This window comes from Trachemys scripta, chromosome 9 (genome assembly GCF_013100865.1).
Source record: "Trachemys scripta elegans isolate TJP31775 chromosome 9, CAS_Tse_1.0, whole genome shotgun sequence".
In the NCBI taxonomy this organism is placed as follows: domain Eukaryota; kingdom Metazoa; phylum Chordata; order Testudines; family Emydidae; genus Trachemys; species Trachemys scripta.
The window spans coordinates 95,569,700-95,585,286 of NC_048306.1; the positions used below are offsets into that span (position 1 = coordinate 95,569,700).

The following is a 15,587-nucleotide window of genomic DNA, read 5'->3' on the forward strand; positions in this document are numbered from 1 at the left end:
TAAAATTTCATCGCTACACTACTTTTACATGTAGAATCCCTCCATATTTTGATTTCAGGAGTCAGTCAGATAGGGTAAACTGGAAGCTTAAAATAAGAGCCTAATTATCTTCAGTCATCATAGAATATCAGGGTTGGAAAGGATCTCAGGAGATCATCTACTCCAACCCCCTGCTCACAGCAGAACCAATCCCCACCTAAATCATCCTAGCCAGGGCTTCATCAAGCCTGACCTTAAAAACTCCTAAGGAAGGAGATTCCACCACCTCCCTAGGTAACCCATTCCAGTGCTTCACCACCCTCCTAGTGAAAAAGTTTTTCCTAATATCCAACCTAAACCTCCCGCACTGCAACTTGAGACCATTATTTCTTGTTCTGTCATCTGCCACCACTGAGAACAGTCTAGGTCCATCCTCTTCGGAACCCTCTTTCAGGTAGTTGAAAGCAGCTATCAAATCCCCCCTCATTCTTCTCTTCTGCAGATTAAACAATCCCAGTTCCCTCAGCCTCCTCATAAGTCATGTGCTCCAGCCCTCTAATAATTTTTTGTTGCCCTCTGCTGGACTCTTTCCAATTTTTCCACATCTTTCTTGTAGTGTGGGGCCAAAAACTGGACACAATACTCCAGATGAGGCCTCACCAATGCCAAATAGAGGGGAATGATCACGTCCCTCGATCTGCTGGCAATGCCCCTACCTATACAGCCCAAAATGCTGTTAGCCTTCTTGGCAACAAGGGCATACTGTTGGCTCATATCCAGCTTCTCATCCACTGTAACCCGTAGGTCCTTTTCTGCAGAACTGCTGCCTAGCCATTTGGTCTGTAGCAATGCATGGGATTCTTCCGTCCTAAGTGCAGGATTCTGCACTTGTCCTTGTTGAACCTCATCAAATTTCTTTTGGTCCAATCCTCTAATTTGTCTAGGTCCCCCTGTATCCTATCCCTACCCTCCAGCATACCTACCACTCCTCCCAGTTTAATGTCATCTGCAAACTTGCTGAGGGTGCAGTCCACGCCATCCTCCAGATCATTAATGAAGATATTGAACAAAACCGGCCCCAGATCCGACTCTTGTGGCACTCTGCTTGATACCAGCTGCCAACTAGACATGGAGCCATTGATTACTACCCATTGAGCCCAATGATCTAGCCAGCTTTCTATCTACCTTAAAGTCCATTCATCCAGCCCATACTTCTTTAACTTGCTGGCAAGAATACTGTGGGAGACTGTATCAAAAGCTTTGTTAAAGTCAAAGAATAACATCCACTGCTTTCCCCTCATCCACAGACCCAGTTATCTCATCATAGAAGGCAATTAGGTTAGTCAGGCATGACTTGCCCTTGGTGAAACTATGCTGACTGTTCCTGATCACTTTCCTCTCCTCTAAGTGCATCAGAATTGATTCCTTGAGGACCTGCTCCATGACTTTTCCAGGGACTGAGGTGAGGCTGACTGGCCTGTAGTTCCCTGGATCATCCTCCTTCCCTTTTTTAAAGATGGGCACTACATTAGCCTTTTTCCAGTCATCTGGGACCTCCCCCAATCGCCATGAGTTTTCAAAGATAATGGCCAATGACTCTGCAATCACATCCACTAATTCCTTTAACACTCTTGGATGCAACTCATCTGGCCCCATGGACTTGTGCTCGTCCAGCTTTCCTAAATAGTCCCGAACTACTACTTTCTCCACAGAGGGCTGGTCACCTCCTCCCCGTGCTGTATTGCCCAGTAGAGTAGTCTGGGAGCTGACCTTGTTTGTGAAGACCGAGGCAAAAAAAGCATTGAGTACATTAGCTTTTTCCACATTCTCTGTCACTAGGTTGCCTCCCTCATTCAGTAAGGGGCCCACACTTTCCTTGACTTCCTTCTTGTTACTAACATACCTGAAGAAACCCTTCTTGTTACTCTTAACATCTCTTACTAGCTGCAACTCCAAGTGTGATTTGGCCTTCCTGATTTCACTCCTGCATGCCTGAGCAATATTTTTATATTCCTCCCCGGTCATTTATCCAATCTTCCACTTCTTGAAAGCTTCTTTTTTGTGTTTAAGATCAGCAAGGATTTCACTGTTAAGCCAAGCTGATCGCCTGCCATATTTACTATTCTTTCTACACAGCAGGATGGTTTGTTCCTGCAACCTCAATAAGGATTCTTTAAAATACAGCCAGCTCTCCTGGACTCCTTTCCCCCTCATGCTATTCTCCCAGGGGATCCTGCCCCTCAGTCCCCTGAGGGAGTCAGTCTGCTTTTCTGAAGTCTAGGGTCTGTATTTTGCTGCTCTCCTTTCTTCCTTGTGGCAGGATCCTGAACTCGACCATCTCATGGTCACTACCTCCCAGGTTCCCATCCACTTTTGCTTCCCCTACTAATTCTTCCCTGTTTGTGAGCAGCAGGTCAAAAAGAGCTCTGCCCCTAGTTCGTTCCTCTAGCACTTGCACCAGGAAATTGTTCCCTACACTTTCCAAAAACTTCCTGGATTGTGTGTGCACTGCTGTATTGCTCTCCCAGCAGATATCAGGGTGATTGAAGTCCTCCAGGAGAACCAGGGCTTTTGATCTAGTAACTTCTGTTAGTTTCTGGAAGAAAGCCTTGTTCACCTCATCTCCCTGGTCTGGTAATCTATAGCAGACTCCCACTACACCATCACCCTTGTTGCTCACACTTCTCAACTTTATCCAAAGACTCTCAGGTTTTTCTGCAGTTTCATACTGGAGCTCTGAGCAGTCACCCTGCTCTCTTACATACAGTGCAACTCCTCCACTTTGCCCTGCCTGAACAGTTTATATCCATCCATGACAGTACTCTAGTCATGTGATTTATTCAATCAGGTCTGTTATTCCAATCACATAATTCCTTGACTGTGCCAGGACTTCCAGTTCTCCCTGTGTGTTTGCCAGTTTCTTCTTGCAGTGGGGTAGAGACATTTGATAACTTGCTGATTGTTCTACTTTCCCAGTGTGAGGCAGGAGTCCTCCCCTCTTGTGCGCTCCTGCTCATGCTTCCTTCTGGCATCCCACTTACCTTAGGGCTTTGATCTCTGTCCCCTGGTGAACCTAGTTTAAAGCCCTCCTCACTAGGTTAGCCAGCCTGCTTGCAAAGATACTTTTCCCTCTTTTCATTAAGTGGAGCCTTGGAATACTACCCCATGGTCAAAGAATCATATACAGTGTTTTAGCTGTGCTGGTTCCAGGATGGTTGAGACAATGTGGGATGAGGTAAAATCTTATTGGATCAACTTTTCTGGTGAGGTTACAGAGCTCTTCTGCAGGTCTGGGGTCTCTGTAAGATCAAAAGCTTGACTCACCAACAAAAGTTGGTCTAATAAGTTACTGCCTCATTCTCTTCAGGGTATTTTGGCTAATAAAGCCTAAATGAGAACACCTCAAAGTGGGTGTAAAGATGAGAATAGGAAATTATAGCTATTTAGATTATGGCTAAAGGATGGTAGATCTCTAGCAAGACAAACTGGGCTATTCCAGGGTGGCAATATAATAAAGAATGGGGCCCTAGACCCTGAAGAGCTTATACATGAGAACAGAAAGGGGTATGACAAGCAGCATAAACAACATGATAGTAGCAACTGTTAGTTGACTTGTTTTTGGTGTGGCTTATACTGGGGGAGTAAAACTGAGTGTTGGAGAGGGTTAAAGCTAGCAGCTAATCACTGCAACACTTGCAAGTTTCATGTCCACATGCCTGGGTCTGCAGCTTCTTGCCTTGCTGTATGCTTTCCCCTTGCCTGAAGAGTTCTATAGCCAAGGGGCCTATGTTACTCCCTGCTTCTACTAGCAGTTGAAGAGTAAGTCACAAGTTCAACCAGAAGCAGCCCACAGCTTTTTGAAGGGACTTGAGGCTGTAACAAACCCCAATTCCACAGATTGGCATGGTCCTGTACTTATCCTAACACATTTGTGGTTTTCATAAAAAATGTGACTAGAAATTGTCACTATCCATGCAGCAGGAAGGAATAGGGTTCTCATTGTGATTACTCTGGGTTCTCTTTAGATTGTATAAATCTTTTGCCTTTTACTTCCTTGCTTACTGACTGCTCAAGCAGTTTGAGTATGTAGTGCAGTGGTAAGAATGAGTTAAGAGTAACAGTGCTAGTTTTAGTCAATATGCCTCTTAAAGCAATATTCATATAAGACAAGTGTGGGGACTGAAGCCCAGGCCCAGCTGCCACTTCTAATCCTGAGCCCTGTCAGCCCTCAAGCTTTGGCCCCAGTAAATTTAACACCAGCCCTGGCAACTCCATCACAACCAGGGGTTCTCAGAAAAAAAATTCCCTAATGGTGGGGAGAGCTATCCCTAGGGACCCCAGTGGACATCCACAAGCTAAGCAGATCTATCACACGCAGGATTTAAACTTCAAGACTCCTTATAAGACATGAAAAGGGAGGTGAGTATTTTTTGCTGTTTTTAAAATTAACTAGGCAGCTAGTATTGTTTTAAATTATGAACAAGTTTAAGCTTTGTTATGTGTATTGTTTGCCTGGACTGCTCAAGACCTGAATGCTTGTGTAGGAGGAACTGAGTCAGCTTCTTATACACCTTCATGATGTTTCACATCTGATACTCCTTGATGAAACACAGGAGCCTTGTCTTATAACAGACTTATTCAAAGTGATATAAGCTACAAAAGTGAGATTGGAAGAGTCTCACCATTTTCATAGTGTAATAAAAATACTGTAATGATAAATAGTATGTAATATGCCTTCAAAAACAAATTTTATATTTCCCAGATCACTGCTTTTATAATTTATACTCCAATAAAGGAGAAAATCCCTGGAAATATTTTTAGGAGGGGGTTTGCAAGACTTGACATTTTAGTGAAAGGGGTTCACACATGGTTGAAGTTTGGGAACCACTGCCATAGACCCATGGTTTACAACCTGGGGGCCAGACTGTGTTTAAGATATCCAAAGGGGTCTGCACCTCCATTTGCAATTTTTAGAGGTCCATGAGTAAAAGGTTAAAAACCACAAGAACTTGCCTAGACTAGGTTGTTTAGTACCCGTTTTACATTGTAGCTGCACATGCGCAAAGCCCTACAGGTAACACATTTCTATAGCTTGTAATAGAGCTGAGACTAAAAGCTGTACCTAATGCAAGCTATTTAGCATAATGTAGAAATTGCCTGTAGAGAAGTTCTAAGCTTTTCCCCTCTCCCTGCCCCATGCAGTTAGCAGGCTAGTTATTGGCTTAACTGCTCATGGGCTATTGGTAAAGCTGTAGTTTCACTTCTTTACTAGCAAGTGATTAAGAAAACCCACCACATTACACACATGCTTTAATCTGTTCTCAAGCCACTTATAGAGCCTTCTACTAGCTGCAGAAAGAATGGTTATGATAACCAGTATTGGTGATTATACTCAAATGCCAAACTTGAGGAGAAATAAGATTAGTGTAACACTGGTAGTCTGATCAAAGTGAAACATTACCTCCAATCAATGAAAGACACTTTCAGTCAAAAACAACTTTTACACTTTAAAAGTGAATATAGAAGTTTTTTTATTGAACATTCAAACTTCATTAAGACATGTGCAATATGGCAATTTTACTGGGTTTAACCCTAACTAAGACAATAGTATGATTGCTTGCTTGCTGGGGCTTAACAGGGTCCAGATCACACTTACCACTAATTAAATATTTTATTGAATAAATACATATCAAACAAAAATGAATTTGAATACTCTATATAAAAAGTTTATATATTTTTAAAGGCCTTTCCAATTCAATCTAAAGTAGAAATAAAAAACATACAATAAAGGAAGGTATGCTAGTTTAACATAATTGGCTGACTTTATACAGCACTTATATCTTTTAGTCCATAAGTAAATTATCAAATGATAAAGAACATCTAATACAACCACTTCTACTGAACTAGGAAATAAATTTCTAAGAAAGAAAAAATGTACAGACCCCATGACTTTCCACCCAACCCCAACAGTCTAACCCTAAAGTGGATAAAGCCAGTGGCTTTCACCACAAGAGCTCACGACAAAATGTCGCTTCGCTGATAAAAAAAAAAAATCTGTATTTCGGATCCGTTATGAGCATTGAGACAAGATTCAGTATATCCCCAAAGAAAGAAGCACAATGCACGTTGTGAATCGCCTATTCAGCAACAGCGAGCACTGCATTCAAAAACATCTCTCATCCCAGGGATTAAATGAGATCAGCCACATTCATAGGCATCTCCTCCACTGTAGTATTGTAGAAAGTCTCAATATCCCGAAGAATTCTTTTGTCCTCTTCGGTAACAAAGTTTATAGCCACACCTTTCCTGCCAAAACGACCACCTCGTCCAATTCTGCACAGAACAGAAGACATTTAAAACAACATGTTTTTCTAAAAGATTCCAATTCCTAGAGGAGGGTGAGACATTTTATGGCCAGTATTTTACAGGACATCAGACTAGATGATCACAATGGTCCCTTCTGGCCTTATCTGCCAAAGGCCAGTTTATCCTTATTTACAGTACTAGATGCTAATCAAAGTGGTATTTTGCTAAGAAAAATTAGCTGTTAGTGCCAACCTTAAGAAATATCCAACCTATGGAGAGCAGTGGAGAAAAAGATTACTGTTTTGACTGCAAAATAATTTCAGTGTAGCTCTTTTTGGTGTTGTGATATGAAGTGCAAAATCATTTCAACCCTCCCACTCTTACATCTTTGAGAATGGCTAGCAATGAGACTTACACATCCAGCCACCCTCATCCATTTCCCAAGCATGGGCAGAGCTTGGTCAGCCTAGCGCACACGTAAATGTTCAAGAATGCTAAAATAAATATTAAAAGTCAGCAACAGATGTACTCCAATTACATTCTGTAAATTACAGAACAGTAAATGTTACTACTTCATTGTGAAAACATCAAATTTTTAGTATTTAAGATGCTGTTTTCAGTGGGAAAACTTATCAGTTTGACAAGGAAACCCAAGACAAGATTCAATATAAAGCTAAAAATCACTGCTTTTGTATAAGTTTTAGGTAAGAGATTACACCACCACATTAGTTTTAGTGAGTTGACAGCCCACCAACACAGTTCTGCCTTCCTTCATGGAAAAGTGGACAATGTGAAACACCTTTTCTGCAAGAGCTAAAATACATGACAAAAAGCGAATAATCATGACAAAAGAAAAAACAAATATATAAATACCAACTCGCTCTTTATTCAAACAGTGTGCCGCTTACGAATCCACGTCCTAAATTAGGTCAACGCCGTTTCTGAGCACCATCTTGTGTCATCAACTGCTGCTATCGACTCCTGTATTTTTTTACATCAAGTAACAGAGTACAATTTACTTCATTTAAGGACAAAGCCACTAGATGTATTTAACTAGAGCTAGGGAAACAAAACTGAAATTGCTACCAGAAAGGAGAACAAAAAAAACAAACCACCACAGAAGAAAGAATCCCACTGTAAGAGGAACCACCAAGAACAAACAATGAAGGCACAAAACAGCACAATTAGACCTCTCAGGAAGTCAACACATTCTTACTATCCCAGCTGAAGTGGCTAACAATATGGAAGCCTACTAACTGAACAGCAGCAGCAATCCAGGAAAAATTAGCTATGGCCTAAAGCAGTAAGATGTGGTGGACAAATCAGTAACTAGACGTGGCATGAACACTGCCATTAGAAAAGATTTTTTGCAGTTTCTGAGACTCCACAAGATATACTGCAGAAGATACTAATTCAGCAGCAGATGCCAATTGGACTACACCTCAGCAATGAATGTATCAGGCAACAATGCCAAGACAGACTAAGACATCTAAGTTTTCCCACTGCTTTGTTTCATTGACTAACCAAGAAGCTCTGCCCCTCCCCCATTTCAGAAATGTTATGGAAACAGCTGTACCAATCAGTGCTTCGTGTTCAATATTTTAGATGGGTACACCCTTCCTGGTATGGTTGGATATACACACTATTCCAGTCCCCTCCCACCCCCCAGAGTGGACTAAGACAACCCAGAGCAGTGGGTGGGTTTGTCCAAGTTATACAGATAGAAATATGTAGAAAATAGGATGCAAGTTCTTATGATTTAGTCTGAAGCAGTGAAAATAGGAGAAAGTCAATGACATAACACTGCAGCAACTAACCTGTGAATGTAGTTTTCACGATTGGTCGGCAGGTCGTAATTTATAACCAACGAAACTTGTTGCACATCAATGCCACGAGCCTGGAAGCCAATACAAAATCTTTAATACAAGCCCAAATGTTTTAGAGTAAGAAATTTACTCCTTATTTTGTTGACCACATTATAGTGATGAACTACAACCGTGTAGTCCATAGTGGAGTGCAGTCTTTACTCTTCCAAGAGCTTGAGTGGTTCGGTTACAGTAACCTTCACCAAGTCAAGAAGCTTTTGGCAGCAAGTGTGAACATGCTAAACTAAAATACTGGAGGTGCAGTATGAAGGTAATTGAGATGTTTGGGGGCATGGATCAGTGTTCACATCGCACTCCCATCAGTACTTGGCCCAAGCTGGGGAAGCTAATGATCCAACCAGTGGACCAAATTCGGTGATGAATTCTGGTCACATGCCACCTGATACACATTGTGCATATGTGAAGATGATTGGGATAGTTACCAACAAATCGGTAGTGATCAAGACACGGCTTGATCCTGATCTAAACTCCCTCATGATAACATCTCGTTCCTTCTGGTCCATGTCACCATGCTGGAGAAATCAAAAAAGAGAACTTTTACAATCTCAATATTCCAAAACAGAAAAATCTATTTCTTATTTTAAATGTGTATGAGACCAAGCGTCCCCATCTGCTATGGGATCGAGGCAGGCAGGGATAGTATGAAACATTTTGCTTTGAGCAGGGGGAACGACAATACAGCACTTCACAGCTACATTGTAACTTAACCTGCTTCTCACTTTAAACAGCATCAGTTTTGATGCTTAGAACTTTAGTTTCTGAATCTGTTAGAATCATTCCCACTAAAGTGTCTATCATTGCACAAGTGAAATGGAGATTAATGTATTTAAAGCAGTCCTACAAGGTCACAAGCATGAGATGTCTTAGATAAAATGAAGCATCAACTCTCACCAGAGCAGAAACCGTGAAGTCTCTCGCATGCATTTTCTCTGTAAGCCAATCCACTTTTCTCCTTGTATTCAGGAAAATAACAGCCTGTGTAATGGTCAGTGTCTCATACAAGTCACAGAGAGTATCCAGCTTCCATTCCTAAATAAATTTGCATATATTTAGGAAAAAGTGCCAAATACTTAAATTTGTAGTAACTAAACTTGTTTAGTGAATAAGAAAAAAAATTTAATATGGCAGGGCAAGAACTACAGAAAAACCCATTATCAAATTAACATTTCAGTATATAGAATGATGTCGGTACAACATGAAAAATAAGCATTACATGCAAGTTTCAACATAGATTATTGCACCAAATCCTAAGACACAGGACACTGGACATTAAGAAAGAGGTCCACCCAAGTCATTTTGGATCTAGTGCACATTTATTCTTCTTCTTATGTGTACTCTGCTAGCATTACTACAAAAACCAAGGCTCAACCCTGGTTTCTGTAATTTTAGCACAGTGCTTGAACAAGAAGGTGGAAAGACAAGAGATCTTCTAAATACTTCCAGCCAAAAGAAATAAAGTTAGCACCTACCTCTCTTTCAACATTAATATAGAATTGTTTGATACCCTCAAGGGTCAATTCTTCTTTCTTCACCAGAATACGTATAGGATCTCTCATGAACTTTTTGGTCACTTCCAACACATCCATTGGCATTGTGGCTGACAGCAATACAACCTAAGAGATACAGTACAAACTGAGATGAAATCCTTCTAAAATTGTAAGAAACACCAATTTTCAGAGGTACTGTACTAACCCTAAATGAGAGTACCATCACCAACATCCAAGAGAGCACTTTGTGCAGTGAGCACTCAAAAGCAGAGACCATAGTTAAATAGGATTATCAACTGATTAATATTGAAATGAATCTAACATGGGTAAGTGAAGACAGATTAAATGTACGAGACCAAGCGTCCCTGTCTACTGTGGGAATCAAGGCAGACAGGGATAGTATGACACAATTTATTTGAGCAGGGGGAACGACAATACAGCACTTGACAGCTACATTGTAACTTATCCTGCATTTCTTAACACAAGCTGTTCATGTTAGTTATAACTAAATTCTGATTTTACCTGAATATTTGTGCTTAACTTTTGAAAAATTTCATAAATTTGATCTTTAAATCCACGGCTCAACATTTCATCTGCTTCATCCAAAACAAACATCTTGATCCATTTAGGTGCTAGGAGAAAGGGAGAAGTGTTTCATAAAGCATGCTAAGGAGAATGTTTAGTGCATCTGCAATGGATGTGAATCACTACCTCTTCCTTGATATGAGTGATCAGTATAAACTTTTATCATCATTTCTAAGTCAGTCCCGAAAGATGGTAAAACATCACTTCACTCCCCTTTTAAGTTTCACACCCTGCAAGTTATGTATCTAATGCAAAATTTCAAACATTCTTAACTTCTCCTCCAACTGCTGAACAGTAATATTTTTAAGTGGAATGTTCAGGTGTATCTATTGCCTTTAATATGTATTTCTTCCACAATTATTTACTTGGAAAGTTGAACCCCAGAAATACAAAGCCTGCTTTCTGTATTGTCAATTGAAACCATCAAGCAGTTTCCACACGTGAATATACTGGTTGCTAAAGTAATGAAATTAAATTCAGTACTTACAAAGATATCGTCTGTTTAACATATCAAACACCCGACCTGGAGTTCCAACCACAATGTGTGGAGCCTCAGCCTGAAGCTTCTGCATCTCATTACGAACATTCGTGCCACCAATACAAGCATGGCAAGTTGCACCCATATAGTCTCCAAGAGCCAAAATTACCTTTTGTATCTAAAATAAAAATCCTTACGTCAGTACTTCCAGTATGTTAACCATTTTTTTTTAAGTTACAAAACAGTAATTTCTATAATTCACTATTCAGTTCTGAACAAGGACCATGCACTTGTCTGGCATGGAAACTGGGTCAAAGTTGCTGTTAATATCCCCAAAATTTAAATTAGTCACTAAAGAACAAAGTCCACCAATGGCATCAACATGGTAATTTCTTGGGTTGATTTATTTAAGCTAGTTTTTTTCTTCTTACCAAGAGAAGAGTCAGTCCCATTATCAAATTAATCCTAGATCTTTTCCTTAAGATATCATAAGGAATTTCTCTTTTAGAGGCCAAACTGCAAAGTGTCGGCAGAGTTGAGAAAACTATCACTGGTGTTGTACACTAGCAGAACAGCTTGCAAATAAGTTATGATATTTTGTCGTCAGGCAGTCAGAATACACAACTATGCAGTAAACACAGATTTACTAGGCAAGAATCAAATATCCTCAGCATTAAGGCCAAATGATGCATGTAGTAAGGCCAAATGATGTATGTAGCATCACCTGCAAAAATGCCCAATTCTGTTCCCAGTGAAGTCTCACTTTGCTACTGTCTTCACTGAGAGTATAGAAATAGGATTAGTAAACAAACTATAACTCATCTAATACCACAATTTTTCCTATATTCCAAAACCAAAATACCTTTTGGTATTTTGACTGTTATAAAGATATCATCTTTGGACATCTACCTCCAAACACAGCTGACTAATCTTTGGTCTAAGGAAGTAAAAAGTCTCACTTAAGAGTGAGAAGCAAATTTTATATAATATAAAACCAAATTGCAAAACATTTTATAAGTCTGATAATGTTTTCACCCCTCAGCTCACAAAGAGCTGAGAAGCGATCACGTGCATCACATCATTAAACCTTACATCAATGGATTGTTAGAGCCACTTTAACAGTACAGGAATCAATGTAGTCTGGTGCTCCATTAAAGCAGCTCCATTTTAAGCAGAAAAAAAATACTGAACCTTTGAGGTAAAGTAAACATGCAACATAACATGGGTCAGATAATTACACCACAAGACAATGAACTGATCACATGTGCACTGCAGTTTTCATGTTGCACAACTGCACAAGTTTGAGTTGTTTTCAAAAAATGCAATTTGTTTCCACTCAGAACATACCATTTTAATATCGTATCATTTTTAAGATTTCACCATTTGCCGGGAGATGCCCTTTCAGAACTACACAGCATATCAGCTGTTACCTGCACCTTATCCCAGCATCACCTCCAAACAAGTCACATCTGAACTCCCTTCATGTGGGTAGGGAAAACCTAAAACAGAAGCTATTCTGTTTCCCCATTACACTCAAAGTGGCAAGGATTCTGAATGGATATTAGTTACAGACCCCTTTAAAAAGTCTGTTAACTGTCCTACACAGTTGTGAAACCTGAAACCTATGCAATGTGCAAGCAGCTTTTTTTAACTACACTATCAATACCTGTTGAGCCAGTTCTCTGGTAGGGGCCAATACTAGTGCTTGGGTCTCCTTGAGATCAATCTCCAATTGCTGCAGGATGGAAATAGCAAATGTGGCTGTCTTGCCAGTACCTGACTGAGCTTGAGCAATCACATCATACCCTAAAAAAAGTAGGATATATATTTACTGCTCCCACACAAGTCATTCATACTTAGTTTAATTCTATTCCTTTTGAAATAAGTGATCAGCAATTAAGAGCTCTCTCCATTTCAGGTCAGTCCCGAAAGATGGTATACCATCATCTCACTTGTTCAAGCAAGGGTTAAAAGTAAGTGTTATCACCACACTTTAAAAATAACTACATAGTACATACATTTAAAAAGGATCTCTTTTCTAGTTAACTTGTGTCGTCACCATTAGCAGACAGATACAGTAAATGTTTGTGCTTGCCTACCTTTGATACATGGAATAATAGCTCTCTGTTGAATTGCTGAAGGCTTCTCAAAACCATAAGCATAAATACCCCTGAGAAGGGATTCTTTTAAATTCATATCATCAAAATTGTCAACAATTTCATTCCAATTGCTCTGTAAGGAAGGAAGCAAAAAGCAGATTATTATACGGATTGCCTACCTCCATAGTGGATTTAAGTCTAAAAGGGTATTATGCAGTTGCTCACCTCAATGATACCATCAGGGTCCATTCCCTCTGGGCCGCCATGGTCTCTGTTGCCAAGAAAAAGCAGGGTGTTAACACTCTTTGCAACTAACAACTTGCATGAAGAACAAGACCTCAGTATCTTGGATAGCATCCGCACTGCCCACACCAAACTGGAACTTGAACCAGTGATGGATTACTCTAGAAAATGCTCTGGTATTTTTCCCAGCATGAGAACTAGTCTCCCTTCCTCATTAGCATGGATGCCATTACTCCAACTTTCTGTGCCAGGCTCAGTCACCATTCATAACCCCTAAGCCACAGTGCAAGATCAGCAAAACGCCCCTACCCCGCAGCAAGCCCCAGGGGGCAGCACAGCACGCTTCCCCGCAGCAAGGCAGACACAGCAGGCCTCAACATGCCGCACGTCCTCCGCCACAACAGGCGCAGGGCAGAGACGACAGCTCCCAGCATGCAGCACGCCCCTGGCAGCGAAAAGAAATCTGCTCTCAGAGCGTTGCCTGCTGGGCGCTGTAGCCCCCGCCGGGGAGAAGGCAAAAGAGCGGCGCCATGTGGGCCACCTCGTCTGCAGAACCGGGAGCGACGGGTTTTCTCCGGCTTCTAGGCGGCGCCCCTCCCCCCTCAGCCAGGACTAGCAAACTCTCGCGAGAGCTCCACCCCTGGGATACGCTAAGCAGGCGGAGGAACGCGCCCAGCAAACGCCTTTAGCGCCGCGCTCCTCCCGCTCTGCGTGAAAATGGACTCGCCCGAAGCCGGGCCCAGGAAACGCCGGAGTGAACCAACAGGACACGGGGGGGGGGGGGGGTTTTCAAAGTTGAAGCGTCATGGCCGGCTCCTCTCGGAGCTAAATCATGCTGGGCCGCACGGGTGGCGGGTCCCCGAAACGGACAAGCTGCGGGAAGAACTTGCCTACCAGGGGACAACTGGACGGAACCATCTGGGATAGTATTTCCCACCAATGGCAACGAGCCGGCATCACACGCCCCACCTCCTCCCGCGTTAGTCTCTCTGCCCCTTAAAATCGCCTCAAGAGAAAAAAAAGCCACTGAGGCCCCGACTAGTTCCCCACCTCTCAGCCCCCAATACCTGCTATAATCCGTGGAACCACCTGACATGTTCCGGTCTCCAGCCCCCACTTGCGTTCTGTCCTCAACTGAAAAGGCAGCGCCTCCGCGGCGCCCGCTTTATATACCCATGCAGCCGCCGGGACTCAAGCCGCCTTTCGCCGCGGAGGGATCTATATATCGCCCCACAGTCCAAGCCACCAATATGCCCCGTTTAGGGTTCGCCCGTGTCACGGATGTCCCCACTCAAACTGGATATGATATTTCCCGTGGGGTTCGTAAGGCTGCCAGGGCCAGAAGAGCGGGCGGAGATTGGAACTATTTTGTGTGCCGCGAAGGCGGAAGGATATTGCAGCAGTTGGAGAGGTGACAGTGTCCTGCTCCTTCCTTCTCCTGCTCGTGCCCCCACCACTCGCACACGGGGTTTCCCTGCCCGGCCCCTGCTGCAGAGTGGCGCCAGGGACTCAGATCCGGAGAGACTGAGTGGGGCAGGGGGCTGGGTCGTCGGATTGGGGGAGCTCTCCCAGGAAGAGCGGGAGAAGAGGGGAGCTGGGCGAGGGGCCAGAGGAGGGGAAAGGGCAGCTGAGGCCCGAGGAAGGGGCAGAGAAAGAGGGAAGGGAATTTAGGGAGCAAAGGGGGGGGTCCCACCAGGAGATGGGGAGGGAGCAGTTGAGGGAATGGGAGAAAAGGGGGCACCAGGTGAGGAGGGTTAAAGGATCAAAGCCTGAGCATCACCTGTGAGGAAGGCAGGGTTATCACAAGGCAGGATTTTATCACCAGTCTTGCCATGTTGGTGTCAAACCCAGGCTCCAGGAGTCATGGGATTATGTGATTACCCCCCTCCCCCCGCCTCTACATACACACACACACACCAAAAAAAGTAAGCTTCTAGCCCTTGTGTTGTGGGGAAAAAGCTGGAAAACCGCCCTGGGAAAGTCTCCAAAACAAGACTGGCAGCAAAAGAACCGCAAATAGAGTCAAAAGAAAAAACTCTTTGGTGATTTTTAAATTGATTTTGGGATGGAGGGGGGGATTCATACTTTTGAATGTCTGGAGTAGGCAATACTGGAGAGGGACAAGGGGAAGGAGAAGCTGTGGCGCTCTGGAGAAAGGGATATGTGGAAGCAGCTCAGGGAACAGGTACCACGGGGTGCAGGAGTGAGGGGAGAAGATAGAACCTAGGGGAGACGGTTGCAGATAGGGAGAGGTTGCTGTCTATATTGTTTGGCTAGAAGGTGGTTTCTACTGCCATACTGCTGTTTAATTCATGTGCTCAGATACTGTAGTGATGGGTGCTGTATAAAAACCCAGATAGGTTAAATAGATTAGCTTCACACACTTTTACTGGTGGGCACCATTGAGATTTATGTTTGGTTGGTTTGTTTTTGAGGTAGCAGAAACTGTCTGAGGGAGGAGAGTTAAAATGTGGGTAATATATTCTAGATCAGTGGTTCTCAACCAGGGGTCCGAGGCTCCTGG

General features: G+C 42.6%; 1 protein-coding gene and 5 non-coding genes across 8 annotated transcripts; all 6 read right to left on the reverse strand.

The window, feature by feature from the left end:
* Positions 1 to 5,679: 5,679 nt before the first annotated feature.
* Positions 5,680 to 14,279, reverse strand: EIF4A2 (eukaryotic translation initiation factor 4A2). Of its 3 annotated transcripts, none has more exons than XR_004647096.1 (12): positions 14,131 to 14,279; positions 13,046 to 13,091; positions 12,821 to 12,953; positions 12,388 to 12,527; positions 10,731 to 10,899; positions 10,181 to 10,290; positions 9,641 to 9,784; positions 9,063 to 9,200; positions 8,594 to 8,683; positions 8,103 to 8,182; positions 7,159 to 7,266; positions 6,176 to 6,312 (listed from the first exon to the last, which is right to left on the reverse strand). XR_004647096.1 is itself a non-coding variant. In XM_034781473.1 (11 exons), the coding sequence occupies exons 1-11, from the start codon at positions 14,157 to 14,159 to the stop codon at positions 6,168 to 6,170; spliced, it is 1,224 nt and encodes a 407-aa protein (XP_034637364.1). In that variant the 5' UTR covers positions 14,160 to 14,279; the 3' UTR covers positions 5,680 to 6,167. The 3 variants fall into 3 exon arrangements, 1 of the variants encoding a protein (XP_034637364.1); XR_004647097.1 differs by having other exon boundaries at positions 6,179 to 6,312; positions 7,163 to 7,266; XM_034781473.1 differs by lacking the exon at positions 7,159 to 7,266 and having other exon boundaries at positions 5,680 to 6,312.
* LOC117883459 lies at positions 8,758 to 8,885 on the reverse strand. The gene has a single exon (XR_004647276.1). It is a non-coding gene; the product is annotated as a small nucleolar RNA SNORA63 (small nucleolar RNA).
* Positions 9,402 to 9,582, reverse strand: LOC117883479. Its single transcript, XR_004647296.1, has one exon. It is a non-coding gene; the product is annotated as a small nucleolar RNA SNORA81 (small nucleolar RNA).
* LOC117883460 lies at positions 10,004 to 10,131 on the reverse strand. Its single transcript, XR_004647277.1, has one exon. It is a non-coding gene; the product is annotated as a small nucleolar RNA SNORA63 (small nucleolar RNA).
* LOC117883481 lies at positions 10,384 to 10,454 on the reverse strand. The gene has a single exon (XR_004647298.1). It is a non-coding gene; the product is annotated as a small nucleolar RNA SNORD2 (small nucleolar RNA).
* Positions 12,605 to 12,675, reverse strand: LOC117883480. The gene has a single exon (XR_004647297.1). It is a non-coding gene; the product is annotated as a small nucleolar RNA SNORD2 (small nucleolar RNA).
* Positions 14,280 to 15,587: the final 1,308 nt, after the last annotated feature.